The 21,102-nt window shown below is 33.1% G+C and overlaps 1 protein-coding gene across 3 annotated transcripts; it reads left to right on the top strand.

The window, feature by feature from the left end:
- Positions 1-4,841: 4,841 nt before the first annotated feature.
- Positions 4,842-20,713, top strand: LOC147079813 (protein C-mannosyl-transferase DPY19L1). Of its 3 annotated transcripts, none has more exons than XM_085944472.1 (9): positions 4,842-5,010; positions 5,120-5,370; positions 6,907-7,121; positions 11,788-11,977; positions 12,836-13,851; positions 14,522-14,631; positions 14,756-14,918; positions 16,181-16,306; positions 20,078-20,713. In XM_085944472.1, exons 1-9 carry the CDS (start codon positions 4,926-4,928, stop codon positions 20,277-20,279), a joined length of 2,358 nt encoding a protein of 785 aa, XP_085800598.1. In that variant the 5' UTR covers positions 4,842-4,925; the 3' UTR covers positions 20,280-20,713. The 3 variants fall into 3 exon arrangements, with proteins under 3 accessions (XP_085800598.1, XP_085800606.1, XP_085800614.1); XM_085944480.1 differs by having other exon boundaries at positions 4,858-5,010; positions 11,794-11,977; positions 20,078-20,322; XM_085944488.1 differs by having other exon boundaries at positions 4,866-4,984; positions 20,078-20,322.
- Positions 20,714-21,102: the final 389 nt, after the last annotated feature.

Raw genomic sequence — 21,102 nt, 5'->3', positions numbered from 1 at the left:
GATACGAGATGCTAGGCAAGCCTGAGCGTCGACCGGCCTGTCCAAACAAAGTGACACGACTGAAAGGTCTGTAATAGTCTGGAATCATAAACAATTCTACGAAAGTGAAATGAAAAATATTCAACAAAAACGGCCAATCAGGATAATATTTGTGACGGGACCATAATATTTAGACGATAGATCGAGGAAAACGATAAATCGGGGAACGATCAATGCGGGAATATTTAAATTGTTCTTATGGGTGTTTGGGGGGACTTTCAAAAATGAACGATCCGTGCGGGAAAACGATTTATGCGAGAACGGTAGATGGGGAACCACTGTGATTCAATTGACTAAAATAAACACGGTATGACAATCTGTTGATTGTCCACTTGAATTATTTACTAATATAAACCAAAAAAATACTGTTCGGGTCTAGAGTCATTTTATAATATTTATTGGATTAACTCATTTAATGCTGACAACGCGACTGGCGCGTTTATAATTAACATGATATTTAAATGTGGTAATTAAATATTAATTAACAGGTCAACAGTGATTGTGTTAAGAGTATAAGTCCCAATATTGTATTTTATCACTACAATAAACTAATACTCCATAATAGTAGGTACTTAATGTATTATAGCTCGGACATCTTCAGTTTCTTGATTTTACAAATTTATCTTATTATTTAGTTATTAATCTGTATAATATAATTATATCATATTTCAAAAAAGCTAAATTTAATTCAATATAGCATCCGTTCCGAGTATATAAATATAATATTGCTCTCCTGAAACGTTGCTGTTATCGACTTTCTTATACTCTTAATATGTAGCATTATTGAAAGATATATTACTCAAAGGATGTATCTGTATATTCTGCGGAGTCCGTACAGTACACCACATCCGATGGCGGTGTAAGTACAACAGTAGAAGCTGGTGAAAGACTCGGCATATCTTCTTGGTCAGAAAGACTCAGCACATCCTGTTGGTCATCATAATGCCAGCTTGGTTCGCCCCAAGGCCTATTATTTTCATCATATTCAGGAGATTCTTCTCCTGAACAATCCATTACATCGTCTTGAAAAATGGGTTTTGGAATATCTCCATTTTCAAGATCAGCTTGACGGGACTGCTCTCCATTTCCATTTTCTAGGTCAGCTTGATGAAGCTGTTCTTCATTTCTATCATCAGTATTGTCAGCTTTAAATTTTCAGGCACATGAAAAGAACAAAAGTAGTACATTATATTAATGGCATACAAAAATGATGGCTCCAAAGAGAAAGAAGTAAAAAGATATTTTAAAAAAAATAGTGAACCCAATTAGTATACTCAGTTATGTATGAACACTGAATGTGTGTGTTAGATTGGAATACGCCGATGACTGCCTATTCGGCAACTCAGTCGAAACAATTAACCGGCTACATGAGATTCAACATTTTGTGCAATAGCAATAGCAGAGTCCTGGAAGCCCTCCAAATACCATTTATATAGTGTATACGGCGAAGCTACGTGGTGCTAGTATAACTTGGAATCACGCAAGAAGACTGGCGAGTGATAGGAATTCTTAGAGCCACTTTGTGGTGTCCATATACACCAGTTAAGAGGCAGACATTGCCGAAGAAGAAAAAATACGAAGCCATGTATGTTTTATTTTTAATAATTTCTGCACCCACCCTGATGAGATATCGAACACGTGCTTCAAACATATCTGAAAGCTATACAGCCATGTATAAACGAGGAAATCCTCTGGAAATAAGTATACAATCCACATAGAATCACAAACCATCATCACCACGGTGAAATCATCACACTTCTTAAAAAAGGTGACCCTCTAAGCTGCGACAATTACCGAGGCATTACGCTACTCAGTGTTCCGGGAAAGATTTTGGCAAACATCATTTTGATGAGAATAAGGGACCCAATAATGCATGTCCTCAGGAAAAACCAAGCCGGGTTTCTACCTGGTCGAGCGTGTGCAGACCAAATCCACAACCTTCGATGTCTTCTCCAGCAGAGCCATGAGCTGAACAGTCCGATGGCTTGCTGCTTTGTGGATTATGAGAAGGCTTTCGACAGTCCGCACCGCCCCTCCCTCTGGATGATACTGGGAGCATACGGGATCCCTCCCAAGATCATTGCCATAATCAAAAGCCTGCACGAGAATAGCGAATGCTGTGTCAGAATTGAAGACACTGTCACGAAATGGTTTGGGGTCACAACCGGAGTCAGACAGGGCTGTGTCCTTGCACCGTTTCTCTTTATCATTCTCTTTGACTTCATACTACGGAAGTCAATACCACCCGACCGAGGCATACCTGTTACCCCCACGGTGAAGCTATGCGACCTGGAATATGCCGATGATGCTGTCCTATTCGACAACTCAATCGAGGGCATTCAAGAGACAATCGACAGGTTGCATAACAACTCCTCTCGCGTTGGTTTGAAAATCAACGTGAAGAAAACCAACGTCTTGTGTAATAGCACCTGTCCTGATCCAGATTTCTTTCTGATTAACGATGGACAAAACATCGAGAGCGTCGACAGCTTCAAGTACCTGGGGGTACACATCACGGGAGATGGCATTTTGCAGAAAGAGCTCGCTATCCGAATGGGAATGGCTGGAGCAACATTCAATTCGATGCGAAATGTCTGGGACTCACGATTGTACTCGGTCAAAACCAAATGCCGCCTATTCGACGCTTGCATTCTGACTGTGCTGCTTTATGGTAGCGAATCATGGCACCTTACGAAGGCTCAGAGCAACCGTATACTGAGCTTCGAAAACAGATGTTTGCGACGAATACTGGTATGACTTTATGAGCAACGAGGAGATAAGAGAACGCACCAAGCAGCCTCTCATCACGCTGAAAGTGAAGAGGCGACGTTGGACCTGGCTTGGCCACGTGCTGCGGATGCCAGAAGAGAACTTTAACCTGGCTTGCCTGTTCTTCAAGCCGACTGGATTCCGGCGACCTGGAAGGCCGCTAAATACAATCTACAGAGTGTATACGGCGGAACTACGGGATGCTGGTTTGACCTGGAACGAAGCAAGAAGACTGGCGAGCGACAGGGATTCTTGGAGGCGCCGCGTGGTGTCCATATGCTCCAGTTAAGGGGCGGATATGGCCAAAAGAAGAATCACAATGAAGATGGTTTCTAAAGATCAAACTAAAAGTCGACCAGTAGAATAGTTATGTGAAACACATACTATACGAACCAGTAACAGCAAAGAAATGCTGGATGGACAAAACTCATACAATCATTAAATCAATGGAAAACAGGTAGGAACTGTTCAAATTTATATAAAGACTACTTAATGTACCCTTAATATAACAGATTCGGATTATCCAATGACACAATGTGTACTGGGGGTGTAATGAAGAAAGAAATTGAAAAGTTCACAGAAAGGATGGAATCCCTGCGGTAATGCGATCCACTTAATAGCTATACAATATGGTGTGGAAATCCAGGAGTTGTTCAAATTCAGCCTTTATCCCCTCCACAAAAATGGTATGCTGGCCCGATCTGACATTCATAGAATAATGTTGCTAACATTGCATGCTAGTAAAATCTTGCTATAGGTATACCATCATAAATAGTCAAGTGTTCGAATTTAGAACTAAGCTCATCACAGTATAAAAAGTATTGAATGATATGTCAAGACAGTGTTAGCATTGTGGTGACCTCATTTAGCGGACAATTTGGATCTATCTATATAGGTATATAATCGTAACAGAGGCCTATAAAGCAAATATTGGACATATAAAGCCCAATAGAAGAGGGTTACTTTGTCAGAAACAATAATATAAACAAAATAAAACTATTATTTTTCTCAATAACCTGATTTCGAAAAACGTGTAAATTACTTACCATGATTCTGTGGTTTAGCATTATCTCTTTCCATGATCACAAATAAAGTTATTGAATCTTTAGAAATCGTAAATTACAGGAAACTTACACCAATATACAAAATATGTAGCTATTTTATTATAAAATTGGACAATTGCCGAGCGATTTAACAATATTAGAATGTCAATAATTATTATCGTTAATATACTTTGAGAAGTGCTGAGATTGCACATAATCATAAATAAGATACTCACACGTGATTCGCGAATTCGTGAATACGCGATTCAAAAAAATCAATAAAAATTAAAAAGATAATATTATAGTATTAAAATTATTATTTTTTTAAATATTATATAATATTAATCAGCTTGCTATAATTATTTTATTAGTATAATAAAGTTTCAAATATTTTTAGTTTTGACCACAATTAGGGTTGCCAAATAATAAATTAAATAGACAGCAGCTGATGGCTAGTAATAATTGTTGAGTGGAAGAATCTAATGATACCAGGTACCTATATTCAATTTATTTTTTATTAAGTATTTCAAAATTAGATGGTCCTATTTTTGGCCCTAAAATGATAAAATTTTAGTCTCGGAATCAGATATTCTGTAAATTTTATCTGGCAACAGTAACCAACACTGGCAACCAGTGCTGCCATATCTACTGAAATTTCAGTAGTCTACTGATATTTGTGTTTTTCCATAATAATTGTAAGTAAACTGATGATTATTTTAATAATAAACGTGAAATGATTTACGCACCCCCTTTTTTGATGTGTGACCCTTCCACAATGACAAAAAAACATTCCAACTCTACCAAAGAGCGCCATTTTACCCACTAACATAATCATTGTTTATAAAAAATGAAAATCATTATTCTTATTAGTCTTAAATAATATCTAATATAGTTACTACATTTTCCAAAATCTACTGATATTTTATGGAATCTACTGAATTATTTGTCAAAATCTACTGAGATTTTAAATTTTGACTTGGCAGCACTGCTGGCAACGTCAGAATCAAACAAAATGTCAAAAATCGTAATTACGTCCGATTAGTGATTATCTTTACAATTAAAAAAGTCTCCAAGATGATTAACAATGGACAGCGCATAATATTCCAACCAAAGGAAACAGTTAACAGAATTTGGTTTGTGTTTAATGTAGTATTATTAGGTTAGTATATTTTGTATAATTGAAAGTTTTAATATTTATATACTTAACCTATAATTTTGAATGTCTAACAATGTTACACCGTTTAATTTGGTCTGTTGTTGTTTTTCAGCGATATTTTTAGGACTAATCAATATTTATCATGTATCGTCAATGTTTGAAAACAATAAACATTTTAGTCATTTATCAACAATGGAAAGGGAGATGACACTTCGATCTGAAATGGGCCTGTATTATTCCTACTACAAAACAATCGTACAATCAAATTCATTTGGGGATGGTTTGGATATACTTATGAATGATCGATTGGTGGAGTATCCTGATGTAATTAATGCACTCAAACGATTCAACTTATACCCAGAGGTGAAACAATATTGTAATATAAGTCCATTCAAGTATCCGTGTACGGTTTGACCAGTTTTGATTGCTATTATGTACGTAGTTATGACAACAAAAACGTTTTTGACGACCTTCAAATTATCATAGCTTGTACGTAGGGTCGTCATATCGATACATGCCATCCGTATGGTATCGGAAGATAAGTATCGAAACTTTTTATTATTACAAAAAATGCAGGTGCTTTTTACTGGTTCTCCGTCATCGTAATCTGTCAGTCGCCATTTTGAATTTTAGCTATCTTTTTGTCGTCGAATTATAGTATGCGGTCAAGCCATTATAGTATTTCGGCAATAATTATAGGACGTGTAGAAAATGAAAGTTTTTTGTTTGTCACATAAACATAACGGAGAATTCCAGAAATTCCGATGCCCTGCTTAATTATAACACCTCTTACGACCGAAAAATGCTAACACCGGCCGCCGTCATTAACTGTCACGTTAGTTTTTTAGAGTAGGTATACAACGCAAAATCACGTCCATAGACTAATATCGCACACTGAGATCTTATATTATTTATATTATACACCGTCCCTCGCTTCACGTTATTACGATTTGCTGTGATTGAAGTACGAACATTTTACTAACCTAACCAAACCGGCGAATTCAATTAATAAAAATTTTCAGAATTGTGGTATTTTTGACGTACTATACCTTTTTAATAGGACGCGGACGAAAATGTAAGTTTTCGAATAGTACGCGAACCAAAATGTACTATAATTATAGTTTGGTTGGCAACACTGCGCTCACTGACTGATGACAGAGGCCGGTGGCGGAGAACCAGTAAAAAGACCCAAAATACAGTCGTTTCTTGAAAAACAATATTATAATATAAAAATATATAATTTAATAAAAATTAAGGCTTAAAACATTAATTAGGTGCATAAAGCTTTGAAAATGTTATTGTCTAATCCAGTACTTCTCAAACTGGGATGCGCGGCCTCCCAGGAAAGCAGTCTTGTGTATAGAATAGATGTGCTGAAGTTATCTGTAATTTGTCACTTTAATCCTCAACTGACTGCTTGACATTAGAGGAAATTATACTCTTTATGTATGAGTAATCTACAAAAAATCATATTTTTAGATGTTTGATTTGTATGGGCAAGGGACATTGAGTGGTGACACATTCAAATGGCGTGGCATCAGAATATACACTATGGCCGCCAAGACATTCCAACATTCCATGAATGCACATATTCAGAGATATAGATTTAGAATTGAATCACATCAAAACATAGATTTTTGTAAAATGGTCACTAATCCGGCATTGCATGCCAAACGATGATATGCAATGCTCTACCTACATGCAATTCTGCAAGTCAATTCTTACGATTTTTACATGTATAAAGGCACTCAATAAGATCCAAACATTATCTATTTAAAAAAAAATCAAATCGAATCTCAGTCAGTTAGTTAATCAGTCTCATTCTTTTCATTCTGTATAATCTATCTATACACTTTTTATATCAGTATCATCAAAATTAATTCTAAATATTTATTTTAGGTGATTATGGGATTTTTATTCAAAATCTATGAATATTACTCGATGGCGTTTGGCATTGAAACAAAACAGTGCTGGACAATTGAAAGACAAGGCCACTTGGGAACCATCACAAGCTGTGAAGGTCTTGGAGTTCCTGTTTATTTCTATCTGCAGTTTGTTTGGGCGTTGGCTGGACTTACTGTTATGATCCTTTTTATGTATAGTCTCTATTTAAGGTAATCACATTCAATTTAATCACATATGAGAAAGGATGAGAGCGATACAATTTAGCACAGGAATTCAATAAGACTAATAATTAACACTATACGGTCTGCGAATTTTCGCGAAGAACCTACGCCAATATCCGGTATTTTTTAATGAAAATCAACAAATTTCGATCGCGAAGTTAAAAATCATATAACTTTTGAACCTATTGATATATTTCAATAAAATTTTCAGAAAATACTTAAAATATATCAATGCATCAAATTGTGTCATTTATTTAACACTTGTCAACCTCTGGCCCGCGTTCCATAAAGGTAAAGTATATAATTTGTAAATTTTCGTAAATTGTTTATTATATGTTAGTAGATTAGTTCAATTTGTTAAATATAATGTAAAGGAAACAGCCTATTGATATAAAGCAATCACAATATATTATTTTTTAATTTAAAAATGTAATAAAATATTCAAATACAAAATGTTTTACACCGCTATAGAATACGTATCAATTCATTTTTAGCGCTACTACTCATATCTCTGATTATCAAATATAATAAAATAACAAAGACTTCACACAAACTGTGAAGTGTTTAAAAATAAATGCACATTCATTCCCGAACGAACACTAATCTGATTTATTGGTTTTATGGGTTTTATGGCTGAGGCAGTGCAGTGGCGTGCATATTTTCGAGTAAATTCAAATAAATAAAATGCACGCATATACATTCCCACCGTTTATTACAATTTGGTATTATTGTAGGAATCGAGACAATCCAATAACAGTGCAGAGGCGTGCGTAAAAAATTCATATAACAAAATCTATGAGCAATAGAATTGTAAAACAAACATCTACATTCCACAAAAATATTTGAATCAACACTCAATCTTATGGATAATACCTTTAGATAACTGGCTAGGCACGAAATAATTATTATCACACTAAAGCTGAAATTATTTGAAATAGTTTATAAAACTATGAATGTAAAATGAACTAACAACTAATACACTTTTTTTAAAATTATACGAAGAAAACCAATTACCAATATGTAGATGTAGAGGTACTTTACACTCTTTGGACATGTAAATAGTTTCTTTTCGAAGTTTATGTGAGGAACACACTTTACACTTTCTTCTTAAACGTTTATTAGTTGCGGAAATCCCCGGAAATATTTGATTGTGATTGAAAATTACACTAAAATCTCCGATATCTTCAGTCACTGGGAATATCTGACATACAATCCGCATAGTTTTCCTCTGTTTAAAAACGAATGGTCCTCCATTTTAAAAAGTTTTTTTGGAGATAAAACTAATAAAAAATATATATCCTAGCTGAAATATACTTAGATTAATTATTTTTTCAATGAAATTAGTGCAATATAAATAATAATAGCTATTATTTATGCAGTTACACTAGCAATAATCTCCCGAAAAAAGCGAACGAAAATGACAACGCGATACAAGTTCACATTTATAACTATTCTCATTTTCAAGTTAAGATTTCTATCATGGATGATGAAGCATGGTGGGTGGATGTTTCATGGGTAATAAACCATTAATGACAAATTATCAAATAGGATGCAATTTCATAGCGAAAAATCGCGTTCATTTAAAAAAAAAAGAATGCAGGTTCATAAATGGGTGACTACCACTGAAAAGGGTCGACAATTAAATTTCGAAGTTGAAGTGACGACACTGGAATATAACATTGAGTGTTTATTACCGTTTTTGTTTACGTCTCGTGATTCAGCCGTCTAGAAATGGGCTTGTAACTAATAAAAAAAATGGTATAGGTACAAAAAAAATACTGAATGGTATTACGTCCGCCATCTCTGTAAAAACCCCGAAATATTTTTTTTCCATCATGCTTTTACTTCTTGCACATGTCATTCAACCATCTGTCGATAGATCTTGCAACCAAATATTAAATTTCATATTTATTTTTCACAGTAAAGATATGCCTATGTGAGGACGCCACGTAGGCGTCACCGGATCGTAACGTTCGGCTTGCAAAGGATGCCAATGTGGCGTGACCGGACCGTAAAGTGTTAATAATTATTCTGCTTGGCGAACAAGTAGCAGGATATATAAAAAAGTCGATCAGTCTAATTTTAGTACCATGAAGATAATGATTTTTAAAAACAAATTAAATTCAACAAAAACACTAATGTATTAATGATTCCATAAAATTGCTAATTTATTATTCTAAGCTGTAAGACAATATTACAGTTTTTTGATATAGGTATTTATATTATGGATGTCTTAGCCGTTTAATATCATCATATTTCAATCATCATCATCAATACAATCATATTTTCTACACTGTAATTTTTGTGTGACTATTGTTATGAAATACATTTATATATCTATGTATCATTCTATTCGAATGTGTTGACCAATATTTAGGTATACAATTTGAAGCGCCTAGTTTCAAATCCCCCATAAACAGTTTTTGAAAATTTTTGAGTTAGATGTGTATTTAGATGAATATTTTTGTTACCTATATGATGGCCAAAAATTGAACTTAAAAAATGCCAAAAACCGTCAATATCTACGTATGATCAAAAATAAGGGTAAATTTCAAAACCAGCTAAAATTGTTGGATGTGCTTTTCAAATACCCCTAAAATGGATAAGCCAAAATACTCGAATTAAATAATAAATACATGAAGTTCACAGATTAATAGATGAGTTTTCTTCATTTTTCTCAAAACTACCTAAAATCGTTTTAAGGGATTTTGAAACTAGGCGCTTCATTTTATGGAGTAAAAAAATCAATTTAATTTGTAGTGTCTTTCCAGAATACTTAAGTTCCTTAATCAAATCAAGAAACACAAACAACTATGAACAATGTTAAGATGAAAAATAAATAGACCCAAAAAGTTAGCAACTTTATTATGTAGAGAGTTATTTTAAAAATAGTGCGGATTACATTTTCTAGTTTTTAGTTTACTTACAGACATAATATTACAGGCGCGTTTGTTAACTTGTCGATTGCCAAAAGAACCTTCTCAGGTACTTGGGTGAACCAATAATATTCGATTTAGAAGCTGTCTGTTGGTTGTTTGTTGAACCTTGTATTAAAACTGCGCGTATTTTTAAATTAAGTGTACTATTTTTGTCTTGCAGTACCAGTTATTGCTTATACTTCAATGCAACGTGTAGGAAATTATCAATATTTCATAATGAAAAAAATGGTAACATCTTAATTATTAGTATGAACGAAATGTGTAATCTAAAATCTTCATTTATTGCAGAGGTTACCATACTCCTAGTATAAGCAATAACTAGTACTACGATTGGAAATGCCTGACTATAGATGGTCATGGTTTTGGTTAAGTCTCGCTAACACAATTGTATAATTTCTCACATGTCTGGACGATGCATTCTTGTGTTGGTAACAGTATGTAACAGTGGCGTGCGATGGTTTCTGATATGATGTTCATACAAGAATTATTTTGGTATTCAAAATATTTCTACTTGTACATACTTTATTTATTTATAAACGCCGCATGCACCTGTGCAAAAATTGCTATCTATATCTATGTGTGCACGATGTATGTGGAAAGCAGATATTTTGTAAAGTAATAAGTGAGTACAGTAGAATATCAATTATACAGACTTTGGGGATGAAAACAAAAAATAATAAAACAATTATATTTTAAATTGTATTTTTGTAAACTGATGATCCAAAACAAATTTGGCCAACCGAAAATCCTTTTTTTTGAGGCATACGAGGAATATGTACCGGGTACTATTTTTAATGTCTATATACTATTGAATTGACTGCAAACTCCATTGATATTCAAGCTTTTTGATATACTTATCGTCGTTTCCATTGCAAAATTGTATATCTGCAAAATCTCAAGTTTTCAGGGGAGCATGTATGACACTTGAATCAATTCAAAAAAGGTTTTCATAATTTCAATGAAAATGCAATTTTTGTAAATTGTGTTATTTTGCATGTGTGTAGAGGCGATTTTTGCAGTTTTAAATATACAAAAATGTCAAAAACGCATATTTTGCAGATATATAATTTTGCAATGGAAACAATGATATGATTCTTTTATTTTTGACATTGACTTTGTTAAGAAAGGTATGTTTTAATTCTTTGGAAGCACATAATACAACATAATTTATATTATTTCCATAATAATATCTTGCTTTGAGTTAATCTGACAGAACATGCATGTAAATACTATTCTAAAAAAAATATGCAAAATGTATTATATACAGTGGTGGTTGGCGATATAGGTAATATTTATATTATGAATGAAACTTTACTCAAACTCAGTATATTTCTAAATGAATTCATCTGATTAAAAGTATTTTTTTGTTATATTTTTGTTCTTATTTCATTTTCAGCTATGGTCTGCTATTCCTGTTGTCTTTTTTTTATTATATGGAATGTATTTGAGGCTTAGGAATTATTGATATTTCTGTTTACATTTTTTTCTAATTGCTCAATTTATAATATTTTATGCGCTGAGCTAAAAGCTCAATTTGTTCACCTACTGTAGCGAATATTTCAATAAAATTAACTTATTTAGCTTCAAATGTGATGTTATTTTTGTAGGGGGTGCAAACATCAATCAAACATTTCCTAGTGCTGTGGAGCAGTGGCTCGGAACCCCTGATACCTTCCATTATTATGTAGTTTTTTTTTTATAATTTTTGATTTCAGCAATAGTGTATGGGGGGCACTGTTGGCTGTGATTTGTTACTTCTACAATCATAACGAGGCGACCCGGGTCCAATGGACTCCACCATTGAGGGAAAGTTTTGCATTTCCGTTTATTCTATTACACATGATGGCAGTTTCAGTATTTTTGAGAAAGATGACTACAAATTTTACTCATAGTCACTTATTTCAGGTAAAACATGGCAACTAACACCACACAAACATACCTATTAGAATTAGATAAGATATTTTTGAAAAATATTTGTACAGAACACGAGTTGAACCTACATCCATTAGATTCCAGCCAATGTTCTTTACCAATCATACAACCAGTGCAATACTCACACCAAAGTCTTCCTTTGTCTGGTTTTATGTCAAATTTTGTTAATATCGACAACCATCTTTTGTAATTTTGAAACAATTCGTCTTCGGAACGTGTTCAATTTCTCTAAGAGAAGATTCTGGTGGATGGAAACATTTTACGTTTTCCAGCCCTATTAGACGGCCTGCATCAATATTTTATGTATTTACTTACTCGGGGGCTATGACAATTAATTAAAATTCAGGTTAATTTTCAATGATACGTTTATTCTGTTTACGTGCTGCCTCAAAGTGAAAAACACCCACTGCCCCCCTTATGAAATATAAAGATGGTAAAGGGCAGTTTACACCAAAGATGATTCTCGAATTTAACACAACTTTGTTTACATATTAAAATTTTACATTGCTTTGAATTAAAGATTATCTACAATAGTTTTGTTATTTCTCACTTGTTACTCGGCGAAATGTTATTATGGTATTTATCTTGATTCCTAAATGGTTGGCTGGAATCCAATAGATGCAAAATCGAATATTATTTCTAATAGGTTCATTTCTGATGTATTACAAATTCAGTATGTTTAATAACGAATGCTACTTTGTATTATTCATTGAATAAAAAGATAGTTTAATGAAAACGTGGTATGTAGTTATTGCTTTTATATTTGATTTATAAGAAACAAAATATGTATGAGATATTATGATAAATGCTAATATTTGTTTTGTTTTACAGATATGTACCTTGTCTGCTGTTGGTTGCATATGCCTTGTACTTTGGCAATTTTCCCAATTTGTCCTTTCCACCCAGTTGATGGTGCTATTTATAATGGATCAAATGAAGATAATTAATAAGGAGGTTTTTTCTACATTTTTGTATGGACACATTGTCGGGATATACATTGCAGTTATAATTATGCAAGGCAACAAAATGCTGATGAGCTCTGTGTATTTTTCTCTAGCGTCCGGAATATCATTTAATTGCCTGATATGGAACTACTTTCCCTCTTCGGGAAACGTTTCAAACGTCTGCGCACAGATATCGAGCACATTAAAGAATTTATTTATGGTAATATTACTTTCGGTGGCATTTAAATTGAAATTCTCATCATTTGTTGGCAGTGATGATGATTCACATATTTTCAAACTGCTGAAATCAAAATTTACAACATTCAAAGACTTTCACACCATGCTGTATACTTGTTCGACTGAATTTAACTATTTGCAAGCTGACGTTCTATGGAATTTATCATGCACACTTTTATTGCCGTGTGTAACCATAGCAGCAGTGTTGGTGTGCAACTATTGGTGGATAAATAATTTGACTGATCATGCCAAAACTAGAGTTAAGAAGACTAAAATTAAGCGTACCAATGAAGCAGATGAAAATCCAGCAACATCCAATGAGGATAAAAAATGTGGCAACAAAACAGTTGTAACTCAAGGAAAATCTAAAGCTGGAAAGAAAAAAGGGGATTTAAACGCAGAAGTATCTGCAAAAACAGTAAATCAACAATTGTTAGAGGATAAAAATAAATGTGATATAATTAATAAAAAAACAATTATTAATAATCAAGAACATCAAAGTGTCTTTGGTAAATATGTATCCATAGAACCGGAGGTGTTTTTTAATTTTGCGGTGCTCGGAGTATACTTAATTATGGCAATGTTAATAATGAGGCTGAAGTTGTTTTTAACCCCACAATTATGCATAATGGCTTCTTTAATTTCTTCACGAAGATACATGAAAAGGTGATTTAACTCAATGTAAATGCCAATAACTTTATTTTAAGCATTCTGTACTATACAGCTAAGAGTCTGGAGGTCACATTCACATAATTTTACAGTAAAACAGTTTGAACATTCTTTTATCTCCTAATCCTTTACACTCCTTAATTAATATGAATAAAAAGTATGAGGCAAAGGAAAAGGCAAAACATATCCTATAATTAATTTATAAATATTTATAATAATTGTTAACTCATTTTTAATGTGGTGTGTAATGTTAAGTCCAACCATGTCTAGTCCAGACAGAGTTAGACATATGAGTTTTAACGGTTAAGACAGTGATTTTCTTAGTGTAGGAAGATTATTTCATGGCATGTCATCATATAAAAATGTATTTTCTGAGCTACCAATTACATAATTCTTTAACCTTTAGAATCAGAAGTAAGAGATTTTTTTAACTGTCGTACAATATTTTTTGGATATAATTTCAATGAAACTAAACGACTAATTTCAGAGTCAAGAACAAATCTAAAAACTTGCATGTTTTCACCATTCACTGAATGTGAAAAAATGTCTATACTTTACTTGTAAATTATAAAACTGTGACTTCAAACTTTTAGCTCTTGAGGTACAAAATTGAAATTTTTTCGCGCTGATATATTTGATTAATATTTTAATTAAATTTTTTTTACAGATATTTCCCATTGAATGACAAAATGATTCGGGCAGTTTTTATGGTGGTAATTATTTTAACAATGAGTATTAAAGGCGTGCCCAACGTTGTCACTCAAAGAAAAATAATAGGTTAGCATGAACCTTTTCAATCATTTTTCCATTAAATTTCTCCCAAATATATTAGCACTATGCAGTTAAGACTAAAGCATTGTGCTGGTCTTTTTCATACCAATTGATGTTTAATATTTTTTAGGTGAATACAGCAATGAGCCTTTGGAAGAACTTTTAACATGGGTGGAGACACATACTGAAAAAACAGCATCATTTGCTGGGCCTATGCCAATTACATCAGCCATATTGCTTTCTACGCGGCGTCCTATTGTTAATCATCCACATTATGAGGATTCAAAGCTTCGGTAAGCAATCCGCAAACAATTCTTGATATTCAAAAAATCTTACATTCTAGGCAACTTTTGTAATACAATATGATTAACGAATGTATACGTTTTATATCTTTGCATTTTTTTTTGCACTTTAAAATAGTGATAAGCCTTTTTGCCTGATTATCTCGCATAAAATTTGATCAAATGATATTCACTTGTATTAATATATCGACTGTGTTTAGGAAAAAGGGCGTAACCCTCGATTTTTCGAAAAGTGCTTTTATTAGATATTAACAATGTATACAACTCAATACACGTTCTATAAAAAGGAAGTAAGCCGCAAATGCCGAATTATTATCTAAATTCAGGTTTTAATTGAGATTAATTAATTTTTAATTTATGGAAAAAAGCATTTATCCGCAATTTTAATGATTTTTCTGTAATAACTTCTTTAATTATAATTAGATCGAAAATATATTACACCAAATCATCAATCATCATGCACCCAATGTCTATGGCTATTTTTTAAAAAATATTAAACTAAAAACTCTCAAAAAAGTTTTTTGCCTCTCCTATAAAATTTGTTCAGTGAGGGTTAAGTCCTTTTTCCTAAACACGGTCGAATTACGTAGTAATAATTAAATAAATAGATACTATATTTTTAGAATAATATATTACATCATTTTCATCGTAGAGCCAGAGTGCAAAGTTATGAAGCGTATACTCTTAACAAAAGTTTTATGTATGGCTGTAAGTTGAAATATTGATATTATGATACAGGATATTGAGATAATTTTTATAAAAAAATTCATTTGCACTGGCAGCTTCTCCAATGAATTCAGTATTATGTAAAGAATACCTCAGTTTAACTTTGTCAAATCAACCTTTACTGTCCAACAAGAAGATTTAGGCAAAAGCCGGAAGGTGCTGTCGTCGACTAAATAGGAGGGGTTTGTTAGTTTATAATGTAAGTGCGGTCAAAAATGGGAGGAGCTTGTTAGTTCACAGTTTTAACATGTAGCCAATGAGAACTTGTTGGACAGTACTAGCTGCCGATCGAAGCAAAAGATTCACTGCTTTCAGAACGCCTAATTATTTCCATTATGTCTCGATCGTATGAAGTTTATGAGTCATTAATTTCTTTTTGTCCGTAACAACACTGCAGTTTCTCCATTTCTCACTCATGCTTATATTTATGAGCGAAATATTTCGGGAAGCGGAGGAGAGATTGCATGGAGGCGTACAGTTTTTGCATTATCTACAAAAGCCTAAACTTATTTGATGATTTTTTTCAGGACGAGGACGAAAATCATATACTCGATTTTTAGCAGACAGTCTGCTGGAGAGGTGTATGCCAAACTTTCTAAGCTTAAAATCACTTATTTAGTTGTTGATGAATTATGGTGTTTCTACAAGAGTGCGTAAGTAATCATATTTTAAAAATAAAAGTAAACCATACAATTATTATTTACCATTTTATTAACGCCATACTATGGTTGCACTACAAATTTCCAAATATGGTGTGATGGGATAGATACACATCGATGATAGATATCATTTGAACTCAACTAAAAATAAAGTATTTATTCATATTTTACAATATACGCTCGCGCCTGTAGGGGATGAGTGCTAATGTGTCCCCTTATGAAGTCATGGACCTTGTGTCTGGCAAATTTTCATGTGTATTTGCCAGTGGTAGAGGTGGACTGTTAAGATTCGACATAAATAGTGCACACAAAATTTTATCAGCCATACTTATTTGTTTTCATTGAATTAAGAATACAAATTGTTTTTGTTGAATAATTAACCTTATAGCGGCCCGTGACGTACGACGAGCGTCATAGTAGATCGCGCGATACACGCCCGTGACGTACGAAATACGCATTCATATTTTCGCGCCTTTTTAAATGTCAAATCGACTTTTTCTCAATTTTGGTGTTGCTAGTGACATCTATTGAAATAATTCGAAACAAAAATTGATTCAAATCTTGGGTAAAACCGTGACTACAGACATATTTCAATTCTACGAAATTAGGGCTGCCAAAATTGGGAAATCCCAAACTATCGGCCGCCATTCTGCCCATATTTTTAGTGTTGAACGCGCGCGCTCGGAATATTTCATTGATGTGTATTATTTCACATGCGATTGATCATTTTTCGGTTATTTTAATTTTGTTTCCAATATATAAGTTCTATAACCACGTTTTATCAAAAAATCTGACATTTATTGTGTACTTTAGTGTTATTTTAATTTGTAACGAAGTTTTTTACGTGATATTTTAGTAGAACTTTGTGAGATTGCTTCGATGTATTTAGTTTTGTTATAAATATACAACATTTCATTGAATATTAGTGTATTCTTAGTGTTTTTGTGATTTTAAGTTATTTTACACGTGTTTTTTGACGATTTGTGATCAAAATGGATGAGCATTTGATGCAGCATTCGGATGATGATTTGATTGAAGTGCTCGTGGAAACAATCGAATCTGAAGACGAACCGAGTGACGACGAAAACGATATTGAAGATTGTGATGACGATATTCCTGCAGACATTTTAAATGGTATCGAAAGACCATCGTTTTCATGGCAATCGGACCCATTTGATCCTCGTATCTTTTCATTCGATTCAAATATTTCGGGAGGCAAATCAGATTTGCCTTCTAATGCTCGTGAATCGGATTATTTCAAATTATTTGTTAGTGTATCATTTGTGGAGATGATAGTTCGTGAAACGAATAGACAATTTGTGTTTGCCACCAAAAACATGCGTGTACTGAGTGACCGTTTGAAGCGATGGGTAGACTGTACCACCGATGATTTTTATACCTTTTTGGGAATTTGTTTATTGATGTCGCGGAATTCTCGAAATAAAATAACAGAACACTGGTCAACAAAACGATGCTTATTTTCACCGTATTTTTCGGAGTCTATGTCAAGAAATCGTTTTGAAATGTTGCTTCGTATGCTCCACTTTTGCGATAACGAAGCACAGGTTTCAGGAGATCGTTTATTTAAAATTCGACAGGTTTTAACTTCATTGAAAGACACTTTTCAAAATCTATTGTACCCTCATCAAAATATATGTATTGACGAAAGTCTTCTTTTATTCAAAGGTAGACTTTCGTTTCGACAATTTATCCGAACAAAGGCTAGTCGATTTGGGATAAAAATATTTGTAATGGCCGATTGCCATACTGGTTTTGTTTTAGATATAATTATATATACGGGCAAACAAACGGAGATCGACAAGCTAAACTATATTGGCATATCAGGAAATGTTGTGGCCACTTTACTGAAGCCATATTTGAACATGGGCCACACGTTATATATCGATAACTGGTATAGTAGTCCAACACTGTTCAAATTTTTGCATGAAAATGGCACAAATGCTTGCGGAACAGTAAGACGGAATAGACTCGGGATGCCAAATTTCACCACCAAATTAAAAAAAGGTGAAACCGAATCGTTTCACACGGACGATATGATGGCTCTTTCTTGGAAAGATAAAAAAGATGTGACAATGTTGACCACTCTGCATACCAATGTTACTAAGCCGACAGGAAAAGTCGATTACAAATCGAAAGAACCGATTGTGAAACCCGAGTGCATAGTAGAGTATAACAAAAACATGGGTGCAGTGGATCATGGTGACATGGTCATTTCTTCCGTCACATGTGCCAGAAAAACGATCAAGTGGTACAAAAAGGTATTTTTTCACCTTATTGATCTGTGTCTACTGAATGCCCACGTCATCCACCAAGAAAAAACTGGCAAGAAGCAACCCTTGGGAGATTTTCAAATACATGTCCTGACACAGTTGATCGAAGATCATAAGACTGAACCAAAGCAGAATTTGAAACGGAAGGCTCCATTGCCAGCTAGGCTTACCGAACGCCATTTTTTGGGCAAAATTCCGTCGACAATAAAAAAAACCAATGCTACTCGACGATGTTATGTGTGTTTCAATTCCAAAACTGATAAAAAACGTAAAGAAACTAGATATTTATGTAAACAATGTGACATTGCTCTATGTTTCGAGCCTTGTTTTGAAATTTTCCATACGGAAGAAAATTTTTAGTGTTTTTTTTTTGTTTATATGTGTAAATATAGTATAAATATAGTGTAGTAAATATATTTATAAACTTTCTTTACTGCACATATTTATCGTTGTCTGTTTGGTGAAGTTATTTTATTCGTGAAACTATTTTTTTTTAAAGTGAAGTGGTTTGTGGCAACCCTAATTCTAGTGCAAATGTGATGACAGATTTACGAGATTTCGTATGAATAATTTGTTTTTGGAGCTTTTCATGACATCATATCAATGTGAGTGCCATATTTTTATATTTTTATGTAGAATTTTTTATTTTATTGAAATATATAATTCTTGGGCCCTGTTAGTATAAACTCTGTATATCGGCCGGGCAGCTGAAAGGTTAAGGATACATATTACAGGTGGTGTTGGTTAGATTTTAAAATTCATTAAGTCCTGCCTAAACTAAACCATAATCAATAAAAGATATTCATATATCTATAAAATATCTAAAACTATTTATGGTTTAATGGCATAATTTTAGATATTTTATAGATAAACGAATATTTTTTGACTCGTATCGACTATGGCTTTAATTAGGCAAGGTTTAATTGAATTTTAAAATCCAACAAACACTATCTACGTATTGTAGTCTAAGTTCAATGAAAACACATACGTTTGACTGACAAAGTTTAGTATGCACTATTTATGTCAGATCTTAACAGCCTACCTCTACCCTTCGCCGTTGGTTTTTGCTTTCAAGGTGTGAACCTAATGGGTTCAGCAAGTGACTAACATCCATTTTTTATACAAAGAAGCCTCCCTGTGAGGCGCCCAAGAAACACATTGGGTTGTAGAGCCAATAATGAGTTTTACAATATCGTCACCTTGGTGGTGAACTTACCTATTCCATATTTATAAATTTCAGAGATATGTAGACTTAAAAATTTTATCTCACTAAACACAAGTTTTGACAAATAATAAATAGTGTGTATTTTTCAACAAATAGGCATCATTTAAATATTCCACATTTCTATATTTATAAAATCAAATAATTCATTTTAATTTTAATATTATGTGGAATAAGTCAGTTCACCATTGTGGCAACAATTTTACATATTAAAATTGTACTGAAATATAAATGGCATGACTAAAATTTCAGCGGTGGATGTACCCTGCTGGATATATGGGATGTAGAAGAGCCTCACATGAAAGATCGTACCCCACTATGCCCTCAACTCTTCTTGCAAAGTTATGTGCCGCACTTCCAACGGGTTTTCTCAAATGCTCAGTTTGTTGTTTTAAAGCTTCATGATAATGCCGTTAACTTTAAAATGCCAGTATATCCATCATATTCAATTTAATTTTTAAATCATAATTAAAAATGGTAACTGATGACTACATTCATATTGAATTGACCTATTGCTGAAATCGTCAGGTTTCTATATCATCATTACGGAGATATATTTAGTTGCCTTGTGAAAAAAGTTTATTTGTCCTGTTATTTGGACAACAATTTTACGCAACTTGGAAATATTTTTGGTGTGGAAGTATTATTTGGCTGAGAAATCTTACTCACCCATATCTTCTGAGGAAGTGTATTATGTAATAGGTAGTAATGTATGTAGAATGTATGAGTTTCGTGCATTTTTGGGCTTCGTATTGACGAAGCATTGATGTATTCTTTAAATAATAATCATGAATAAATAACCCCCCACCTAAATTTTTGATACATATCAAAGTGTATGGTTTTTATGAATGAATGATTGTTTTTGATGGCTTTATGACAGGCCATTGTAAAAAAAATAGAATTAATTAGGAAGTATTTAATTATTTAAAAAGGCAACTGGAACTGAATTAAGCAATCTTGGGTCAAATTTAATTCTAAAAATTTTATGAGGCCACATTTATTTATACACATATAATAATATATTTTTTGCGTAATTATTTGCAAAACCGATTATTTTACAAATTGGTTATAAAAAAATCTATACTTGGCCACAAAAAATCGGTATTGCTCTTCACTGAACTAGATAGTAGAACCTAAAATCTTTATTTCTCGTAAGACAATGTTGATTTAATTTATCCATCACCAGAATTTCTTAAGATTATGTAATAAACTATTTTTTTTATTCAACAAATAAGACAAGATTTGAAAATGTAACATTCTACATATTGAATATACAT

The sequence above is a fragment of the Rhyacophila brunnea genome, unplaced genomic scaffold (genome assembly GCF_057557595.1).
Source record: "Rhyacophila brunnea isolate RB1 unplaced genomic scaffold, BYU_Rbru_1.0 scaffold_1, whole genome shotgun sequence".
Taxonomy (NCBI): domain Eukaryota; kingdom Metazoa; phylum Arthropoda; class Insecta; order Trichoptera; family Rhyacophilidae; genus Rhyacophila; species Rhyacophila brunnea.
Note: the sequence above shows the minus strand (reverse complement) of the source record. Positions and strands in the feature narration are given on the sequence as shown.

What these genes read in the sequence shown, in the direction of transcription:
- LOC147079813 (XM_085944472.1), top strand. Translation starts at nt 4,926, where the DNA reads ATGATTAACAATGGACAGCGCATAATATTCCAACCAAAGGAAACAGTT. An exon ending in GTTTAATGTAGTATTATTAG is followed by an intron (nt 5,011 to 5,119) that starts GTTAGTATATTT and finishes GTTGTTTTTCAG; the next exon opens with CGATATTTTTAGGACTAATC. An exon ending in CACTCAAAGAAAAATAATAG is followed by an intron (nt 14,632 to 14,755) that starts GTTAGCATGAAC and finishes AATATTTTTTAG; the next exon opens with GTGAATACAGCAATGAGCCT.